The 21,666-nt window shown below is 48.3% G+C and overlaps 1 protein-coding gene across 1 annotated transcript in view; it reads right to left on the bottom strand.

The window, feature by feature from the left end:
• Positions 1-21,380, bottom strand: part of LOC103782400 (histone-lysine N-methyltransferase 2A-like) — a 30,244-nt gene extending 8,864 nt beyond the window's left edge. Inside the window, 27 exon segments of the mRNA XM_008950169.1 lie at positions 2-948; positions 1,628-1,813; positions 2,140-2,300; positions 2,548-2,626; positions 2,710-2,827; positions 3,112-3,271; positions 5,364-5,500; positions 5,626-5,732; positions 5,840-6,033; positions 6,531-6,604; positions 6,838-6,948; positions 7,340-7,513; positions 7,700-7,884; positions 8,241-8,354; positions 9,121-9,241; positions 10,017-10,112; positions 10,352-10,498; positions 11,665-11,778; positions 12,625-12,753; positions 13,410-13,483; positions 14,123-14,494; positions 15,239-15,303; positions 16,380-16,614; positions 17,000-17,177; positions 18,188-18,615; positions 19,156-20,856; positions 21,359-21,380. Of these exon segments, the coding sequence (XP_008948417.1) occupies positions 2-948; positions 1,628-1,813; positions 2,140-2,300; positions 2,548-2,626; positions 2,710-2,827; positions 3,112-3,271; positions 5,364-5,500; positions 5,626-5,732; positions 5,840-6,033; positions 6,531-6,604; positions 6,838-6,948; positions 7,340-7,513; positions 7,700-7,884; positions 8,241-8,354; positions 9,121-9,241; positions 10,017-10,112; positions 10,352-10,498; positions 11,665-11,778; positions 12,625-12,753; positions 13,410-13,483; positions 14,123-14,494; positions 15,239-15,303; positions 16,380-16,614; positions 17,000-17,177; positions 18,188-18,615; positions 19,156-20,737 (6,288 nt within the window). The 5' untranslated portion in view covers positions 20,738-20,856; positions 21,359-21,380.
• Positions 21,381-21,666: the final 286 nt, after the last annotated feature.

The following is a 21,666-nucleotide window of genomic DNA, read 5'->3' as shown; positions in this document are numbered from 1 at the left end:
CAGGAATGTTGTTACACAACCTCTGGCTCATCTGTTCTGTTGCCAAACTCTGACTGCCAAATTCTGGTTTCAGGTTTGCTTCGTCACTGCCTGGCATTTGACTCGAATCTGTAAGAGGTTTCAGGGAATGCTTCTCTTTAAAACTATCTTTCAGTAACTTCTTCCCCTTCTGACGCCTGTCTCTAGGGACAGAAACACCCTGCTCACTCGCTGCAGGAGACCTGCTGTTGACTCCTGCAGACTTTAAGGTCTTCGCATCCATCTCTTCAACTGCAGTCATCTTCTCTGGCTGTACAGGTTCCACGTGCTGGTCTCTGTCTTTCCTTGGGCCTCTCTGATGCAAGGGCAGAAAGGGTATTGTTTCTTTAGAAGAAAACGATCCTGAACATTCTTGAAAGGTTCCCATTTTAGCATTCATTTCTGCACCTGATGAACTGGCTGGCTGAGTTTTGGAGCTTCCTCCAGAAACAAAGCTATGAACTGAATAATCCGGGTCCTTTGAGGTCAGCATCTTCATCTTCTCTCCCTTAAATGGTGGCCCTTTGGCTACCAAATCTGAACTGCCAGGATGTTTGCCTTCTGCAGACTGAGGTGCATCCAGCTGGTAAGTTTTAATTCCACTTGTAGCTGCTGTTTTCTGGGAGCCTGAACTGGTGGAGCAACTTTGAACGGAAGCGCCTGGAGCACCTGCATTCAGCGGCCCCACAAAGCAGTCAGCACTTTTGACACTTGGTTCGTGTTCTGAAGAGGGCCCCACACTGGAAGCTGAAGACACACTGTGCCTGGAGTACGTGTTCCCAGCTTGCGGTGGGGAAATCATCCGGAGTTTGGACTGCTGCTGTGACAAGGAGGAGGTGCTGTGTCTCCTGGAACCGATGCTCTTTAGTCCGGAGGATAGTAGAGGATCTCCTACCGTCACTATTTCGTGGGTCACTGGGGTAGGACTTCCTGAGAAGACAAGGCAAGAAAGACTGTCAAGAAACCATCACACGTTTCACCTGAAACTGTTGCAGTTGACGCAAACCTAATTCCTTCACACAAAACGGAACAATTAAAACCCAGTAGGCCCTTTCATCCAGAGAGCACCAATGTAATGATGGCACTCGAGAGAGGTGTTAAAAACCTGACACCGTCCATCAGGATTCACCATGTAAAGTTGACGCAAGTTTGTATCTCAGGGTTCTGTGTCTCAATTTTAGCTGTGGTTGTTCAACAGCAGTTTGAAACAAAACGTGACTCATTCCTACAGAAACAGAAACTGAATTAAAATACCAGATTTCCAATTCTCTCTGGAAAAACACTGACGGAGACGATTAATTCCCTCATGTCTGTTACAGCTCTTCTTCTGTGCTACTGCTGTTCTACTGCCTAAACACCCCTTGTTTCATCCCAGGGAAAGTTTTGTTTCAGCGGGAACATTTCTTGACAGGCTACCTCTACTGTGTATTTTCAGAACTTTCCTTCCCCTCAGACCTATTGCCATTTCACTATTTTCTCCAGAAATAGCAACCTAAACTCCAGGTTCTGAATGAAGCCTATAAAGACATGATCCAAACCAAAAGTACTTCAAAAACAAGCAACACCCTCTCCCCGCCCCAAAAAAAAAAATTAACAGCACTGGAAATACCTGCAGAGGGTAATGGCCTAGAGCCAGGAGACCTCTGTGTGGATGGGTAACTGGGTGTCCTGATCCGGGGACCCTTTGGGATCACTGGATAGTAACAGGAACTGGAGGTCTGAGAATGCAAGGGACGATCTGGCGATGGTGGGTTTACGATTTCAGGCGTATTTCGGTTGTCTTTAGGTAGGGTTTCTGTTATTGTATAAATGAGAAACAACAGTGTAAGCCATCACTGCATCCAAAAAGCTATGATCTGATAAAATATCTATTGATCTCAGGTTTCGTTCACAGAATCAGGTTATTTGTTAAATATTCATAAAGTGAAGATTACTGCCTCCCCTCTGTCATCATGATAACATGTGGTTTCTTCTCCCAAGAACATTTTCCAATCCTTGGGGCGATACTGTAACCCTACGCTTACACAAGAAATACCATTACATTGTCACAAAGTTCAGGTAAGGATCCACAACAGCAAAGTCACGCAGAGGATACACTGTCAGAAAGTCCTTCCAGCTTACCTGTAAGGGGAACGGGGCTGTGGGCGATCGTTCTGTTATCATCGTGCTCCACGGTGCTGTTGATGTCTGGCTCTATGACTGGCGGTCGGCACTCCATGATCTTGCAGGTGTACACACAGCGCTTCCTGGCATCCGTTGTGCTCCAGTACACCCTGGAGCACCTGGAAGACAATTCAGACATAAAACAATTTACCCAACAGTCAAGCAGACCTCAGCATTCCAGTTTTAAGTGTTCAGTTTCTCCAAACTGCATGGCACAAAAGCTTCCTGGGATGGCACCCTGCATGCGTAGCTTCACCACAGCATTCCCGAGCTGTCTACCAAAGCTGCTGTCAATTTTTACACGCAGTGCTGCAGCACTGGCTTGGCATCTAAAAGGCATCTAATCATGACATAGCTTATACTCACTGATAGCCGATGGGAAACAACTTATCTTCACAGTCTGAGAGGTCATTCAGAATTCCTAAGCAGTCTATCGTCATTGAACCTGAGTGAAAGAGGAACAGAAGGGTTCTGTGAATCAGATTCCAGCACCAATGGAAGATCAAGTGTCCAGAGAAAACAACTTACCAATCATCATGTGGATATTCTCTGGTTCCAAGCCACTAAGAAATTTTCTTCTCAAACTGATCCCCTCAAAGTCTACAAAAACTCTCCTAAGAACTTCAAACCCATTCTCAGGAACCACCTGGAACGAGAACCCACAGAACCACATGTTCATTTTAAAGGAACCACCACGTGTATGCTGCACAGTCTGTCTAACTCGATCTGCAGCTCGGGCTTCTGGGTTTTGACCTGCCAGGCAGTGTGCCAAACTGCCCTGTGCCAGTTGTACCACTGACTACTTCTCTTCAACAGCGCTGCGGTGTGGCCCTTGCTAGGGAGGCCCACATCCAACATCAATTTCAGCCCACGCTCGCAGTCACAGGGTGACCCCACCTCGAGACAAGACAAGGTGGGAAAGAACCTCACCTCTCCTTTGATCAAGTCACGATGCCTCTGGCAGTACACTTTCTTGTCATCCAGAAAGACGCAGTTCTTGGCTCGTGAGCACATGAAGTGATAGTTACTCGTGCAGGAAGTGAGGCAGCAGCCCACTGTGGCACCTGACTTCTGGCAGAACTCACATCGCCCCCAACAGACAAAAAAAAAAAAAAAAAAAAAAAAAGTAAAAAACTAATTACTCCTAAACCTAGGCTATCGTTACTGTTGCCAGTTGGTTTTCTGGGCACAGACGGAAGTTTAGAGTAATACCTGACCTCCCCACTTCATGGCTTCAACTTCTCACCACCGTGACACGCAGGCACAAGCGAGACGTGGAGGAGGCGGAGGTGAGAGGAAGGAGGATCCCTCACACAGTAACAATCTCTCTTGCATTTGCCAACCGGCTCCTCCAGGCCTCAGACTCTCTTGCTCACGCTCCATCTATTTACAGCTTCACCGATTAACATGTCAGCTGCTCTCCTGCACAGGGTACTCCCCACGTGGGTGGCTTACTGCTGGCTAAGAGCAGCCCTATGCCACTGCTTGTGCTGTTTGAGTAAATATTTAGGACCAAAGTGATGCAATATCAAAACAAAATTTGGAGAAACTAATTTTTCATCTCATTTAATTCTTCTGGAAAATGAGCAACAACCAACTCACAATAGGAAGATTCTTTTGTTTTCTAAGGTTGCTTGGGAGGTCAGAATAAAAGACACCACCACCATTCTTTCTGCAGTATTCAAAAGAGAAGCTACATACAAGCTAGATATGAAGACCCTCATCTGTACTCAAATATGAAATCGCTCCTTGATCAGCACTGAGTTGGACAACAGTTGCTTTTATACTGTATAAATGAAATAAAACTTGAAATGAAGCCTAGGTCAGATCAGAATACCAGATACAGGCTTGCTCTCTCTCCTTCGACTCAGTCCTAAGTCCTTGCACTACAGAGACAGGTGCTAGGCTTAAGCATACCACATCTTACTCCTAATCTTACAGGTTAGGAGGAGATCTTCTGGAGAGCAGCTCTGTGGAGAGGGACCTTGGAGTCCTGGTGGACAACAAGTTGTCCATGGGACAGCAGTGTGCCCCTGTGGCCAGGAGGGCCAATGGCCTCCTGGGGTGCATTAAATAAAGTGTATGCAGCAGAACAGGGGAGGTCCTGCTCCCCCTCTGCTCTGCCCTGGTGAGACCTCACCTGGAGTACTGCATCCAGTTCTGGGCTCCCCATTTCAAGAGGGACAGAGATCTACTGGAGAGAGTCCAGCAAAGGGCTACGAGGATGACTGAGGGACTGGAATGCCTGTCGTATGAGGAGAGGCTGAGAGACCTGGGGCTGTTTAGTCTGGAGAAGACTTAGGGGGGATCTAATTAATGTGTATTAATATATGCAGGCTGGGTATCAGGAAAGAAGGAATAATCTCTTCTCACTTATGTGATAGGACACAGGGCAATGGACACAAACTGGAGCACAGGAAGTTCCACCTCACCATGAGGAAGAACTTCTTTACTATAAGGGTTACAGAGCACTTGGAACAGGCTCCCCAGGGAGGTTGTGGAGTCTCCTACCTTGGAGACTTTTAAGACCCGTCTGGATGCATTCCTGTGTGACCTGCCCTAGACTAGATGGTCCTGCTCTGGCAGGGGGATTGGACTCGAGCTCTGGAGGTGTCTTCCAACCCCTGACATTCTGTGATTCTGTGAACTTGCTGTGCCTTAGATACTCCACACAGTTTACAAAAACAGGTTGTGACTATGGACATGGCATCAACTGCTTAATGTACAGCACTGGAAACTGAAGACTTTCTGAAGAAAACACAATTCCAGTTCTCCTGATACAATTTCCTTTTGGTCTCCACCATGTTTCTGAACTGAGCAAGGATAAAGTTACAAACATCTTCAGTCAACTCTATTACACACAGCTTAAAAAACAACCAAACAAAAAAAACCAGAAGCACAGAACAGAGCGGAAAAAGCACACAGAAAGAACTGCTGAGCTGGGTAGGAAGTTTCACGGAATATTCTCTACTTATACCCACCAGCTGCTTTCCCCTGATCACGGCCATGTGCACGTTTTTCAGAGAACCGTCATCATCCTCAAACACTTCTGCTGACCATAAAGCACAGTTCACGTGTGTCCACTCATTCTGGCCAATATAGAGAAGACGCCCAGCATCCTAAAGAACAGGAGGAAACTTTCCTTTGGAAGTTTCACGGAATATTCTCTACTTATACCCACCAGCTGCTTTCCCCTGATCACGGCCATGTGCACGTTTTTCAGAGAACCGTCATCATCCTCAAACACTTCTGCTGACCATAAAGCACAGTTCACGTGTGTCCACTCATTCTGGCCAATATAGAGAAGACGCCCAGCATCCTAAAGAACAGGAGGAAACTTTCCTTTCAAATGTTCCAGAAGACATGGCATTACACAAAAAGCACACTGCCTATAGTACCGCTTCCACCAGCTCCTGCCGACACCAGCGCGCTCCAGGTACTTACGTTAGCACTGTCGTCACCGTATTTCAGGCACAACGCGCACTGCCTGTTGTCTTCGACGTCTGGAGGTGGGTTAAGTTCAGGACTATCTTCCCTGCTTCTGTCAGAGCCTTGCAGTTAAAACAGAGAACGCTGTTTATTCTTGGAAGGCAGGGAGCCAGAAACTCACCTGGAAAGACCGTCGGTAAGTGAACAGGGCAAAAATCTGGCTTCTTACCAGAGATAGGGGGTGTTGGAGGATGTAGAGGAGTTGGTGAGTCTGGCTCTCCGGGTGCTTTGGGTCTTGGAGCCGGAATGATTTTCTTCATCAGAGGCGGCTGCTCGGTGCGGCTGTTCTCTTCACGCTCCTGCCACTGCGCGTAGTTGTGGTCGAGCGAAGGGGGCAGCACCGCGTTGGGCAACATACCACTGCTGAAAGCGAGGGAGTCAGCCCCAGAGCCACCCCACGGCAGCGCCCGGAGCCTGCCCACCAGCACTGCTGACACTTGCTAGAAACGACTACCGGCTGGTTTCACGCATTACAGTCCACACACACTCTCGACAAAGGCTACAACTGGTCATGTACATCCTAAGGCTTGTGATGCAGCTGTCTGCTTCTTTTGAAGTGAGGGAGATTGACTGAAGGAGGGCTGTGCTGAACAGGGGTGAGGAGGAGGAGGGTGAAAAGAGGACAGGACTGACAGGCCAATACACAAAAGAACCCCTTCTAAAGGGAGGTTTTGGCTCCTCTGCATTAGAACAAGTGCACATAAAAACTGGCAATGGGATTACTGTTTAACTACTTAAAAAAAAAAAAAAGCAAAAAGATAACCAGCAAACCCAACCGCACCAAGAGGCTCCGCTGATGCTGTGCTTAGACAGCTGGCAAACCACGGGGTGTCACAGTCAGACACAGAACAGCTACTTACTTGCTTGTTACTTTATTTGGCTCCCAAAATCTGGACTTTTTTACACTGAACCATGGAAAAACACGCTCCATTTGCTGAAGGAAAACGACACTCCATTAGAAATGTTATACAACATACTCTAAAGTTCAAAGACATTCAGCCAACATTTACTGTAAATGCACAGCTAATAAGATTTCACTAACACCAACAACTCTGACAATGTGGTATTTTATTCCTGGAAATTCCCAAGCAACAGCTTCCCATTCCAACAGCAAAAAGCAGCAGTATGACACCAAGCCTATTTCAAAATAGCTGTCATGTGTCTCACCCGAATAAAGAAGGACTTGACCATGCTATTGGCTTTCTTAACTTCCGGTTGCCCTCCATCCGAATTAATGGCTGCTTGAATTATCTTCACAATATCATCGCTAAAATCTAGCTGTAAGAGAACCACAGAATTTCACATTGACAGATTGTCTCTTGTACAGGTACACCACTCACCAACTCTTCAAGGCATCCAGATGACTGGAAGACTGAACCAGAGCACTGACTTACAAGCAAAACAAGAATTTGGCTGTAAAGCAACAAGCAGCCCCGTGCCTTTGCAAACCAGCTGGCAGAAGTGCTACAGCCAGAGCTGCTCCCTTCCTCCTTCCACCAGGAGCTGACTGCTGACTGTTTATAAATCTGCTAAGCTGGCTACTTCATGAGGATTTTGTTCCCTTGTTCATCAAGGAAAGGCTCAAGCATGCTCAACTACAAACACCACGGGTCATAAAGCAATTTTCAGCCTCTATTTATTAGAGTGAAACACTAAAACTTGGACATACCACAGAAGTGTAACCTCCTTGATCCATTTTCCTTTTCACTCCTTCCAGATCCAGAGGTTGCTGCTCCTCCTGTTTGCTGACTTCTGTTAGGACAGGTGGGTCGGGGCCTTCGGGAGAGCTCCTGGACGGGATACTTTCTTCTGTCTCGGGATTTAAATCGGGCGGTTTCGCTGCCTGTTGACATGGGGAACCAGACTGAGGGACACTGGCTACCGAACTGTGCCTGCTACTCAGGACACACTCTCACGCACATTTATTGGCCCAGAGAGTCTTGCTAACATGAACGAAAGGACACTCCACCAATGACAGAATTCACCTGAACGCCAGAGCAGGTGAATGGGCTGAGAGGCCCCAACTTACCTGTCGATAGCGCAGCAAGTGGCTGGTAGTTCTGGAATTCAGCAGGGCTGTTAAAACCTGCTTCAGGGAGACCTGCAGCTCCTTCTCCAGCGCCAGGCGCCACTCGGCAGGGTGCTGCTCTGTACAATTAATGCAGGTGTACGCCACACTCTCCGGCAAGTTAGAGAGGATCTCATACATTTCATCTGGAGGAGACAAAAAAAAACCAAAACCAAAACACCAATCTGAACCTGTTTACTGAAGGATAGACGTGGGGAGAAATCCCTACTCTGTGCTTATGCTCTACCAGAAACTCTTTTCAGGCAACCAAAACATCTTGTGCAGCTAACTGAGCGCTGCTGCATTTGAGGGCGGTCCTTTGCTTTCAGGATGTCACTGATGGCTGCTTTACCTGCAGCCACCTTGCGGGTCTTTTTCAGGTAGGTTACCACAGGCAAGGGTGTTTATGCAACAGTCTAACAGAAAGGTTCAAAACTGGCTTGCACTGCTCTATGCACTGCCCTGTGTCAGTAATGAGTTAGGAGACAGAGATTTGTCTTACCAGAGAGGTTTTCACATTTGGAGTGGACCCAACGGTCGCATTTCCCACACTGCATCATCTTACTCTCGTAGTCGTCATCGTCATAGCATTTGTCACAGAGAGGACAAAAGTTCCCTGAAAACAAGACCTGGTTTTTAGCAGAAGCTCAACGGCCATGCACACCTTGAAGGCCAGGTGGTTACTGGTGTACTAAGAAAGCGGCTTCTGAGAACCCCACCAGTGAGCTGCCCATGCAGTCACATTGAATTTTACTGCACCACAACCAACAGCCACAAAAACAACCTCGTGGGAAGACCACCAACTGCTCTAGAATTCCATTACTGGGCATCCCTTGTTAGGGAGTTTGAGGCTAACAAAAGACTATAAGCAATTAGCTTTACATAGGAAAACAAAAGGATAGGGAAGAAGTTAAGCACTATAGCCAAGATTTTCTATCCCAAGACTTCTCCTAGGTTCCAGGGTGTCACATCATGTCACGTCCAGGAACTAACACAGGAAGGAACAACCACTTTACAACACAAATTTCCTGGCTTTTAAGCTGGGAGGCTTTTAAAACATCTTTTTCTCAACTGTGACTTGAAACACCAACATGTATGTGTTCATCCTTTATATGGTAGAGGGTTTAAATTCCAGAAGCCTCAAACTCTGGCAATGCAATGGTGGTGACTTCCAGTGCCCTTGTAAAATCTAAGAATTTCCTACCGAAACCATCACAGGTGCTCTCACCCATGCTTGACCCCAGCACCAGCCTTCCCTCCTGTTGGTACCACGATGAGCTCACCTGCCCTGCAGACCCTCCACTCGCTCTACGCTGATGATGCCTAACTCAAACCTAGCACCCGAAGAGAATCCCACTGTGAAGAATCACAACTGTATGTACCTTTAGCGAAGAGTTTGGCACAATCATGACACAGGGAGAAATCATGAGACCACTGTGCATCCCACCCCTTGCCTGGCGTTGTCGATCCACAGCTCTTGCAGCGAACACATTTGGTACATATCTGCAAGAGGGACGTGTTTGGCAAGAGTTATTTGTTGTTATCCCGTGGTTTCTGTTCTTCAGTTCTAACAGTACATTTCACAGTTTTTATTATTTAATTAGTGCAGAATGAGGACTTTCAAATAGCAGAACTTTCACTGAAATACCACAACTTCCACTCCCTTTATGGTAAGATGGTGATGATGCAATAAGAATAAAATGAATGCAAGTCACAGTACAGTTGTTCTGCCCTTCATATTTGCAGTGAAGAAAACATCACCCTTCCCTTCATGCAAAACGGCAGCCCATGCAGTTGTAGCATTTCTGCTGACCTAAAATATGAAGCCTTATTTTAAGAGTTTTCCAACTCTGAGCGTATCACAGCAGAAAACACCTAAAAAGTACTCGTACCTAACAAACTACAGACACTTGTTTAGAACAAAAACTTGCAAGACACAAAATAGAACATTAATCCCATCTGTCCCTCAATACCAGTATGAACTGGCAAATCATTCAAAAGATAAATGCTTCCATCCTGAATAGATTCTTCCACATTCTGGGACTATGATCAGAAGAACTATGACGACTGAAAAAGGTGTAATCCCCTTAAAAGTTCTGCTTGTTCATAACATTATCAAGCCCCCTCGTTACGCGCTTCCAAACATACGCTCAGACACCCTGCCTCAACAGGCCAAGCGATTGCATCACAGCAAGTCATCTGCAGAGCTCTGGCCCACAGCATTACAATCAGTCAACAAGCAAATTACCCCCCAAAAAAGAAACAAAAAGCCCCTCACCCAAACTTTCTTTTTCTTGGTGGGTTTGGTTGGGTAGTTTGGGCCCAGGCACTCGGGGTGATAGCTGTTTCGGCACTTGTTACACTCCAGCAACTGCTACAAGAGTAAGAGGAGAACGTGTTGGAACAGAGACCCTCCAAGGGGATGCCCAAACCTGGACGTTTTCATTTTCTGTGGGTTCCCTCCTCCGGGGCAGCAGGAAGCAGCTGAAGAGGTGTCCTCTCTAGCCCCCACACTTCCCCGCTCCCGGTGCACGTTCGCTAGCTGGGCTGCGGGCTGAGAGGAGCTCTGGCAGTGGTGCGGGGTGCCCGCCAGGTCCCTGGGGGTTGGGGTACCTTGGTGGCCTGGTGCTGTCTCCCACAGACGTGGCAGAACTTGCAGCGACGGCAGCACCAGTTCTCCAGCTGCTCCTCCAGTGGCCGCTCACTCTCCTCCAGGCAGAACTTGTGGAAAGGCTCGCAACAGACCTGGCAATACACAAACTGCAAGGGGGAGAGGGGGCTTAGCAGGTCAGAAGTGGCTCCGGAGTCCCACACAAGCTCCCCCGCGCTCCGAACTGCTCTGAATTCTCTTTGCAGCTGACAGAACATGGACTTCTACCGGCATATCTTAGGGGGGAACCGCCCATGTACTTCATGACAACCCAAATACATGCTCATCTACCCAGAATAGGTGTCTAGCAGGCAAGGGGAGCCTGGGACCTGCTGCAACTGAGGTGTTCTGAGCATGGCAGAGGCTTACAGGGCTCCTTGGGATCTCCCTCCCTCACTGCAGCAGAAGCCAACTGTGCCAGAAGAAACAGCACAGAAAGAAGGGACATGTGGAACCAAGACAGACGTCTCTTTCTCCACTCAGCTTATGGGGCCCATGTGAGACGTCTTCTAATCTCTATGTAGCCCCTGCAAGGTCGGTCATATTAGAAAAAGGATCTTCCTTGGTGCACAAACACCAGTTTCAGAGGGGACAGAAGAATTAATGATTTGTCCCCTCGAGCGACATGACTGAGAAGGGGATGGCTCTGCTCTCTGCTGGACCTTCACAGTCCCCAAGAGAACTGATGTCCATATGCAGAACCTCACCCCGTGTTCTCCAAGTACCGTTCACTCATCGTACCCAAGCCTGTTCTAGAGTTCTTGCATTCCCCGCCCAGGCCAGCTGGTCGGAAGACGTGGAGGAGGCACCTATCTACACCTGGAAACGCATCTAACGCAGCTTAATGCAGCACCAGAACCGCTCCAGTCGCGTCTCAGGAGCGGCTTGCAGCTCTCGGTGTGTACAGACACCCCGGGAAAGCCCGCGCTGCCTGAAGCCCGGCGTGGTCGGCCAGCCTTCCTTAGTCCAGGTTAGACACACGTGCAGCCCCTGGTTCACACCAGATGTGGGAGTCCTGACTGAGACGAGGCACAGGGACTCTCGAATATGCTATTCTTTAGGTCTACCCCAGCGCACCTCCCAGGCAAGCACAAGTTCTCAAACTGTTTTTAAACACCTTGCATTTTAGCACCCTGGGACAAAGTTTAGCAGGGACAGATTTACAGGCGTTATTTTAACTTCTTTTGGATCAAGGTGCCGCTATTTTTAATGTATTTATCTTTATAACAACGCGGTGCCGTAACTAAGCGATCGACAGCAGAACACGATGCTTTACCTCCACATGTCCACTGCTGGCACAGAGAAAACAGACCACCCTGGGAGTAATAGGTACCGAGGTGACGATGCCTAACCCACCCATCTCCCAAACATTCTCCACTTCACAGTCCTCCTGCAAGTACAAAAGGACACATCACCATGCAGAACAAGGCAATACGACATCAGTACAGTGTGCTCACATTGACAGCTGCACCGCAGGCTCTGTGCCTGCACTTAGTCTCTGAGACCATTTCAGCCTCCACTCCATTCTACTTTACAGCGTGTATCGAACAGTCACCTCTGGGCGCTGCCCTGGCCGAGAGCACTCGGTAACACGCCAGCTTTCCTTCTATGGAAGGCCAGCCTAAGGAACGGGGCAGGGGTTTGCATGATTGCACAATTACTGAAAGTGAAATTTCAGAAGAATTATACTTTATTAAAGCTCTGTATTTTTATAAAACGCTTATGAGATCTCACTATAATCTCCAGTATCAACACTTATAGATGGACTGAAAAATTATTAGGAAAATATCGATTTTTATTATTTCAACACTGTTCAAAAACCAGTACATGATTTATCAGTTTAAACCCGCAGTTATACCCCAAATGTTGTGCATTACACATTACTAACAGTTTCCCCAAATGCCGTTGGCTCAAGGTGTGATAAGGTTTTATAGTTCCATCTTAATGGAATAATGCTTCACAAACCTCAAATTCTTGCCCATTCTCACACATTCACAGTTAAGGTTTAAAGCTTTAAGTGTTTCTTCATCCAGTACTCTAATTATGGGAAAAAGAAGGCGTAACAAGCTTCTAAAAACCAACCAAGTGACTCATCTTGAGGGCTCCTATTCGCAGCTCTCTCTGAGCAGCACCCGACACGCACGGTGAGAGGTCGCTGCCAGCACTCTCCAGGGACTCTAGTTCCAGTGCTCAGAGCCAGGAAACATGAGAAAACTTAAAACATTGTGTCCTCTACCTTGAAATCCACTCGGATTCTGTGGACTCCATCTGTCGGTGGCTTTTGCCTGGAACTGCTTCCGTTAGTCAAAGTGCTGAGCAAATTCAGCGTGCTGCTCTCTGGCTTGCTTATGGGAGGGGGCTTTTCCTGGGCAAGTAAAGGAGCCTGCGTTAATCCCGACCCCGAGCGTCAAAACCGCACCAGTAATTACATCAAACGTCAGAGACAATTCGCGGACAAAACCCCCAAACCACCACAGAGCTAACGAGTGTGTGAAAGCTGTGAGAAAGTAACCATTCTGCAAACCATTTCTTGAGAGCATTTCACACAAATTAGATTTCTAATTCAATTTGCTGCATTTTCTTCTACCATCATGTTTCCTCTCGTCAGAGCGCAAGTGGGGCAACTCCTGGTGTAATTAGTCCCTGCGCAGGCCTCTCTTAGATTTAATTAAGACAATTCTTTTTTGCTCTTGGTTTTTCACTTGTTTGTTAGTTTTTTCTATACTGGAGTTGTTTCTGAGACAAAGGCTGCCCCATTTTTTTTTTTCAGAAAATCCAGCCTCCATCCCACAACATACAAGTCTTAGAGAACAAGTTATCACCTGAAGTGAATCTTAGGCATGTGCCAGGTACTTTGGTATCCACGTACTGCCACAAGGAAAAAACCTAATGACTTCAGGTAAAAATAAAATATAAAAAAAAAAAATCTGCAAAAGGGTTAGTTAATACAGTTCTACTTTCTACACAGACAGAAGTTCCAGGTTCTTGAAATGTACTGACTGTACAAAAAACAGTATTCACCTTTTCTTTTGGTTTCTGTTTCACAGGGAAAGTTGGACGGGGAGCAATTTTTTTCGGTTTGCTTTGTTCTGTGCCTAGGAAGGGGGGGAAAAATTATGAGTATTTCAAGTAACTAACAGCCACCTGTAGAGAAGAAAAGGGGGGAAAAAAAAAAAATCATCTGGGTAACGTGCAATGGACTTTAGACTAGAGTTTTTCCATCCTCTTCTGTGACTGCACCTCACCAGCTACGGCCTGAGCAGCCTCCTCAAGGCACGACCAGGAGTTTGCTCACAACTCCTCAAAATGTTGGGAGCCGCTCAAAACCTGAAACGTTCTGGGTGCAAAGCTACAGAAGTCCTGGAGCTGCCTCGCTGGTCACTGCCCATGCTGCTCTGTACCGCCTGCAGGAGCCAACCACATGCTCGTAGTAAAAGATTACACCCTTCTTGTTTCACATTCAGGCTGTGAACAGTCAGCAGACTTCACAGAATTGAAAATAAGCTTCAAGACTGTCAAGGCTCCCTGACAAGAAATCACACTAGAGGTGGCCATCTTCCTCCCCACCCCAACACATGTGGCAGTTCAATAAAAAGGAAGCAAAATTTCCAATATCATCTGCAGTAATTTCACCAGATCATAAAGCACTTATCAGTTTTAAAATCCAACAGCTGTTAGCGGTATTGTTACTTAAGGTGACTCAAAACATACTGATGATAAACAGTCCCATTTACCTATTTCTGGCTGGGGAGTCTGCTTTTTCTTAGGCTCAGAAGCGACAAGTTTAGGTGCTTCTTTTTTCAACGGTCCTGAGCTGGGTGGCTGCGGAGGAGGGGGCTGCACCAGCTGCGCTGCCTGCTTGCCAGTCTTTCGGGTGCCAGGGGCAGGGACCTGTTTGGGCTCTGATGCTGGAACAGAGGGATTCCCATTCTCATGCTTCTCCTCAACAGGCTTACGGGCAGGCTCACTGCTCTTCTTTACAGCATTGTCTTCTCTTGCTACAACAGCCTGAGGAGTTTGCTTCTGCCCAGAGTCCAGCTGGTTCTTTCCAGAGTGGCTTTCTTTCTTCTCATTTGTCTTTGATTTCTTCTCTTTCTTTTTTGCAGCTAGGAAGAAGAAGAATTAATAAAGCAAAACAGACAAAATGGTGTGACTTCAAACGATTCACTGCTTTTTTAAAACAAGGAAACAGATGCTTCGATGTCAGGACTTTGTCATTCTGTCATACCAAAGGAAAAACAATGCTGAAAAGGCCACAGTGTTGCCTTACGCTGCAACTTCTGTTCCGATACCTGGGGCCTCTATTCTGACAGAGCAACAACTGCCAAACCCCTCTGCAGGAAAGCAGATTCAGTGCTGGGCAAAGGAGAACGCTGACTGTGCATGGTGAGGCTCGGGGGCTGCGGCAGCCGCCTGACAGCCGTCACATGGACACACACACCCGCGGGGGTCTGGCACCGGCAACACTGGGACTTAATGGAACAGGTGGGACGGCTCACGAAGGCCTTAAGGCAGAGACCCCTCAGTTTGCCTCTGGAGCAGGCAAACCTCTGGGAAATGCTTCACATGAAGGGCACAGGGGGGACTGACCAGCAGCAGCAGCTCCCTACAACAGGGCAGAAAAATTCCAAGTGCAGCGCTGGAAAAGACAGTGGCTGCCCGGGAGCCCAGATGCTGCCTGCACTCACATCTCTCCCGTGACTCTCAGCTGCCAGCAGTAGAACAACCAGGCTCCTGCTCACACGTGGCTGCAGGCTAACCTTTCACCAGCTCAACCACAGCAGCCCAAAAAATCTAAGAGCTGAAAATGTCTCTCTCATGCTGTTCTTGAGCTGAGCCTTGCAGCCTACCTTTCGCTTGCTTCTGCAGATAGGCTTTTGATGGCATCCATTGCAGATTCTGGCATTTCCTCATTCTATAAAGAAAGAGCATGGCAGAAAGTCAGAAGAACAACACAGACATTAAGCAGGCAGTCTGTACATACCCAACATGAAAAAACTGCAAAACCATTATCAAGACACCCACTATCTTTACCCAAGCAAACCTAACTTTTTTTTTTTTTTTTTTTTTCTCTTCTTCAGAGATATGTAAAAGAAGAAACTACTTCTTTTCCTTTGTATTCTCCTTTTGGTTTTCTACACTGGAATACTTCCAAGAGTTCTAAAAGCAGCCACATCAAACTCTCTCAACTGTGCATTTCTACATAATGCAAAATGAGGCCGTTTCAGACAAAAGCAGTTACACCTGGATCAGGTGAGGTGACCAAGCCTTTTTTCAAACATGTAACTTTATCCCTAATTCTGGCAGCAAGGTCCATTGTCCTGAGACCTGGACGGAGGCCTGGTTGAGCTGTGCAGAGTGAGACAACGTTCAGGCCACACTCTGCAGCGTGTGGTGGGCATTGCACAGCGATCCTCACAGCCACACTTTATCAACGGCTCTAGAACCACAACCATCTCCACCGGTGCCATTTCAGCTGCTGCCTTTTCAGGCAGATTAGCTAGTCTGGTAAAATCAATTTAATGCAGCAACTGAAAGCAAAAGGTTCAGGCTAAGAGGTATGAATAAAAAAATGATAGGAAGAGTCGTACTTCCTGAGACACCGCCATTACACCAAGCATACCTACACCAGATAAACATCATCTTGAAAACACAGGCTCTTCAGAAATACAACTGGGAGAGCAAGAGATAAATATTTGTGTATGTGTTGCCTTCCTTGCAGAAACCCATCCTGTCCAATGGAAGCTCCTGGTCCAATATCCAACACTTCTCAATGCTAAACCAGCTTTGTCAAACTGGGGAGAATAAACCCAAAGCGAACTTCACAAGCAGCGCACCTTGAATCGGGACCTCGATTCCTAAATTACACTGCTTGCTCCGCCCTGTTATGACCCAGCCTCAGCCCTCGCTCACAGCCTGTCCCGCAGCATGGCCATGCTTATCCCACTCTGCACAGGGATCAGCCAACCCGCTGCTCAGACACACACTTACTTGCAGCACTGCTTCTTTATATTGCGCCCTCCAAACTTGGGTTTGTCGAGGCAGTTAGTGCAGACTCCACAGTCCTCTGGAACCTGGCAGCCTGAACACTGCCCGCAGCGCCTCGAGCGCCGGCCCTTCTTCACCGGAGGCTCCTGCTGTGCCTTGTTTCTGGTAACTGGCTTAATTGGCTTGATAGGTGGAGCGAGAGGTTCAGCCTCTTCTGAGCCAGCTATCGAGGACTTATCTATCAAAAAAAGAGGTCTAATGTAAATTTATTGGTGTCAAAGAATGCTCCAGGAGCATCTAATTCACTGATGGAATTTATTCCATTAAGCGCAGTTTCACCTGCAGGGCCACTCCAGGGGTGGTGCCAGTGTGCACGTACACACGTGCGTGCAGGTGTGTGCACACACACCCGGCAGCACAGCCAAGGCTTACGGCAGAGCACGTGTTTGTAACAACTACCAACACTGAAAAGGGTTAACCCTGGTTGAGTGGCACTGCAACCGAGAGCCCGAAGCCATGTAACAAACTTTCCCTTGTTCAGCACTCAAAGCCCTCGTGTCAAGCAGTCCGCAAATGCCGACTTTGTACAGATTCTCAGACAAAACCCGGGACTCCTAACTCACCGTCATTCCCCATGGAAGACAGTATCTTCTCCCGCTCTGCCCACGGTAAGGCACTCAGAGTGGGCATGTCATCAGGAAACACCGCGCGCTTGCGGCCCAGCGCCACGGCGGCTCTCCTGCAAACATGTTTGATTCGCGGTCCTCGGACTGACGTCTCCGACGAGTCACTCTCTTGTCCCTAGATTTTGGAACATGAGAACAGACAGGATTCCTAAGAGGGGTACCAACCTCAACCTAAGCGAACCTAGGAAGCACATAATGGAAACTTCTAAACAACCCAACAAGAGTCAAGCTGTATCTTAGCTTGCACTTTGTAAAGATCAGGATAAAAATAAAGACTCTCAGCTTTCTAAGCCCCAGTTACCCAAGAGAGGATAAACTCAAAAGAACAAGAGGTTTCACTCAGTTGGAATTACAAGTTTCTACCCACTCCTGGAAGGAGAACTCACTCATGAGGCTGCATTAGCAAGGCACCGGTATCATAAAAATCCGACTGGGCTGGAGTTAGACTAACACTCGGTGCTGACTGACCCAGCAGAAGCCAGGAGGAAATCAAGCTCTGACAGCTTGGTTGCAGCCAGCCTGTAGGTGAGGGGCTTGTGTTTACCAAGGCACTAAAAAAAAAATGTGGTGCTTGAGTGCAATGCTCCACGTTTCCATCGTAGGACTCTGTAATATCTCCTACCGCAGGAACTCCCTCGAACCAGTAACTGTGAGGGCCTGGGCTGCCTCTCCACCAGGCCAGACACAGAGAAGCATGCACTTCTTCATCTCAGAGACAAAAGTTGCAGTTTTCCACGTGAAATATGTGTTAGAGATTGTCAACACTAATGTCGTTAAGGAAAGTACAAATTTAAATAAAAAGAGCTTTGTTGAAGCCATACTTTTAGGAGCAAGTAGCACAGCTCTAGGTATTCGCTTGGCTGAGATTTACTCCGAGAAGCCCAGGAAGCAGCTACAGCACTCCCCCCGACCGGCTTGCGCGGCAGCTCCCTGCCCCCGCCGTGCCTGCCCCGGGTGTCTCGGTTTGGGATCGGCTGCCATCTGCTGCGCTAACAGCTGCTCAGCCCCACAGGGGAATTCTCCACGCTCGGGACACGAAGGCGACTGGCCACTTTGAGTGCAAGTTCCAAACAAGATACGCTCCAGCAAAAAAAAAGAAAAAAGGTATGTGATAAACGGGAGTACCTGTGCTTTTGGCTGATCTGCTTGTTTGAGGGACTTGCTCTTCTCAATCTTGTAGAGCTGGGCTTTCGCCTTTTTCAGGAGACTGGCCACCCTCTTGTCAGTCATTGGCAGTTTGTCTGCTTGAGCCAGCATAGAGCTGATGGAGGAAGTGGAATGTTTAACAGTGCTTGAGGAAGGAGCAGAAAGACGCAGGGCTTTCTCCTTCTCTGAAGCTGGCACGGTGGGGCTGAGGTCCAGATCCGACTTGTCCGAACTCCCTCTCCCTTTCTTGGATGTTTTGGTTTTGATAGCTGCCGCCTCTGCCAAAGCAGCAGCGGAGACATCTGCCGTGGGATCTACTGCCGCGGACTTCTTCCGTCCAGCAGGTTTTCTGGCAGATGAGGATGCTGCAACGTCTTCACCGACAACTTTTTCTTTGGGCATTTTACCTACAGGAAACAATGCAGAGCTGCTCTGAATTTCTGATCCCTTTCTCCTTTTCTCTTTCCTGGACTCCCGTTTGTTCTCCTTTTCCCTCTCTCGGTCTTTCTCTCTGCTCTTGTCCTTCTCCAGGCTTTTATCAGCATCTTTGTCTTTGGAGAGCTCCTCTGCTGCCTTGTCCTTGTTTCGGCCTCTCTCCATCTGGGGGCCTGACGTGAACCAGGGGAAGAGAGGAGCGGGACTGCCGGATGAGAACGGCTCTGCCGGAGCGCTTGTCTGCTTCCTCGGCCTCTGGCTTCTTTCTGCCGATTCCCCAGACTGCGCGAGGGAATGGGAAGGAAAAGTAAAAGTTGAATTTAAGGCACTAGTGGCAAGAGAACTAACAGAAATGCTTGTTAATGAGGAGGAGACGGATGACTGTGGAGGGAGTGTCGCCAGGTCAGAGGTGCTAAGCCTCCCGCTTCTCGTTCTCATGGAGTGCGAAGGAGACCTGGGCTCCGATCGGATGGGGCTGAACACTTTCCTCTTCCGCCTGCGAGAAGAAGCACCTGCGGCGGAGGTCCCTGTAGCGGTGCGACCGACCGACGAGGGCAGGGTTACAGACTCAAAGATCCTGGAGTGGGCCTCGCTTGGCGTGAACCTGGGCGCTCTCAGCAGAGGACTCCTCTTGTGCATATCAAACCTGGTGCCGGAGTGCAGAGAGAACAGGCGTGAGGGAGCCGTCGCGCCAGGCGCCGAGAAGCCGGAGGCAAAGCCTACGTCCTCCGGGGTCAGTGGCGGGGGCCTGAAGTTATCGAAGATCGGTTTGCGAATGAGACCCTCTTTGGCATACTTTGCTGACGAGAAGTACTGCGGCTCTGACCGGGAGTGCTTCAGGGAGGTCCACCGAAAGGTCGGCTCTCGCAGGATCGACTTGCGCTTCTCTTGCATGGGCGTGGCGGAAGCAGGAAGAAAGGGTGAGGCCAGCGGGATGGTGGGAGGCATCAGCCACGGCGTGTGGTCCGAGATGCTGGAAGCTGGCTGCAGTGGTGGCGGGGGGGTGAGCAAAGGCGGAGGGGGAGAGGAGGAGGAAGGCTGCTGTGGCACGCTGGGTAAGGCCGACAGCTTTTTAGCGGTCCTCTGGCCAAAGCTCCTTTCTGTTATTGAAAACCTTCTGTTTCTCCTATCGCTGCTATCGTTTTCAGGGGACTGAGAAACGGGCAGCGGTGCGTGAACCTCTGGGGTATTGCTTCGCTCCTCAGAAAGTGCCTGCATCTCCTCGGAAGCCTGGGAGTCCGTGGACGTGTCCACACTGGGGCTGCTGGACCGCGAGGAGTCTGAAGACATCTGGGACGAATGCTGAGAGGCGGCGCTGGACTTTTCACTGGAGCCGCAGGACGTGGCACTGAACCGGCTGTTTGGCGTGGACTCGAGTCGGGATATTTTGATAGGGGGATCGTAGTCTTCGTCCTCGATGAACCGTTTAGGCGTCTTAATAATCCGGGAAGAGATAGCGCTTACCACTGGCATGATGAACTGTCGGATGTTCTTGAGCTGGGTTCTCCCCTTCCTGCCCTGCAGTTTGGCTGCTTCTTTCTCAATCTTTTTCTGCGCCCCCTTTTTAGCCCTCTGTAAGAGCTGCTTGGCGATCGTGGCATCCGTCCTTTTGGTGGAAGGTATAATCCTAACAGGCTTGATCCTGCGTGGGCTCTGCCTGACCGCAGTCTTCTCCTCCTTTGTGAGAGGCGGCGTGCCATCTTTTTCTTTGCGGATCCTTTGGGGTTTCTCCAGTTGCGAGTTCACGACTAAGGTGGAGGAAGTCTTTAAGCGCTCGGAGGACGGAGGCCTGCCTCTCCTGCGCACAATCTGAACACTCTTCCTCCCAATTTGAAGTTTTGCCCCAGGCTTAAACTTTGATTTCAGTGGGGAGAGCTTACTAGTTCTTAATTTCTTGATTTTAGTTGCTTGCTGAAATGTAGTGGATGGTGACCTTTTGATTTTTTTCAGACTCTCTTTCTCTTCTTTACTACCCTTCTGAACGTCCGACACGTCCTTTCCTTGTGACAGTTTGAACTTGACGCTCGTAAGCGTTGGAGGTCTTCCTCGTCTTTTTTCCCCACTCTTTGACTCCTTCTTCTTTACTTTCTCCATGGACGTGGCTTCGGACTTGCTCGAAGGGGAGCACACCGATGACGAGTCTGACAGCACGGCTGAACTTCGGTCAGAACTGCTCCGGGGCCTCCCGCGAGGTTTCCGTGGACTAGATTTAACTGAGAGGGAAGGAGAGAACACAGAGCACACATTAAACTTCTCCGAGCGTTGGATCAGTGCTAACTGGGTCATGTGAGTCTCCGCTCAGAATCAGTCATGCCACCCACAAAGTTGCCAAGGCCTTTCTGTTAATCTACAACTACAACCACAGTCTCATCATTACGTGTAGAGTGCCTTCCCAACAAACCTATTCTGCCATATAAAACATGAAGGACAGCTTTTTTTTTTTTTTGAAACACAAGCTTGTCTTTTCACAACAACCACATATGCAATGGCACAAAAACAGTATCAACCTCATGTCGAGAGGGAACAATGAATCTTACAGGCACGTGCCACCTTTGAAAAGACACGAATAAAAAGACAGTTTTTTTTTTTTCAAGCAGATCACTAAATGAGCTGAATCCAAAGGGTGTTTTTACAGTGGATGAGATTTCATGCAATGGCACGACCATCACAAAGGGGAATACAAAGTCAACATCTGGTCCTGTGACATGAACCTACCTGTGGGGGACCTGGCGGGACTTCGCACTTTGACTTCTTCATCTGAACCGAAACCTAAAAACTGTTCGTCCTGCAACGAGAAAGCAGGTGGAAAAGTGAAGATGCGGCTACTAATGTTCAAATGAACTTCACTACCATCAAAAGGTGGAAGACTCCAGAGGATCCACCCTCCCCTAGTAACACGCTGGCATTTGTTCTCCTAGCAAACACTTGCTAAAAAGGGAAGACAACTTTTACATGTACACAGAAAAAAGCTATAGCTTACAGCCTCGGGACGATCCAGAAGAGTCACAGGGAACACAAGGACA

Source organism: Merops nubicus, unplaced genomic scaffold, assembly GCF_000691845.1.
Source record: "Merops nubicus isolate BGI_N331 unplaced genomic scaffold, ASM69184v1 scaffold29761, whole genome shotgun sequence".
Lineage (NCBI taxonomy): Eukaryota > Metazoa > Chordata > Aves > Coraciiformes > Meropidae > Merops > Merops nubicus.
Note: the sequence above shows the minus strand (reverse complement) of the source record. Positions and strands in the feature narration are given on the sequence as shown.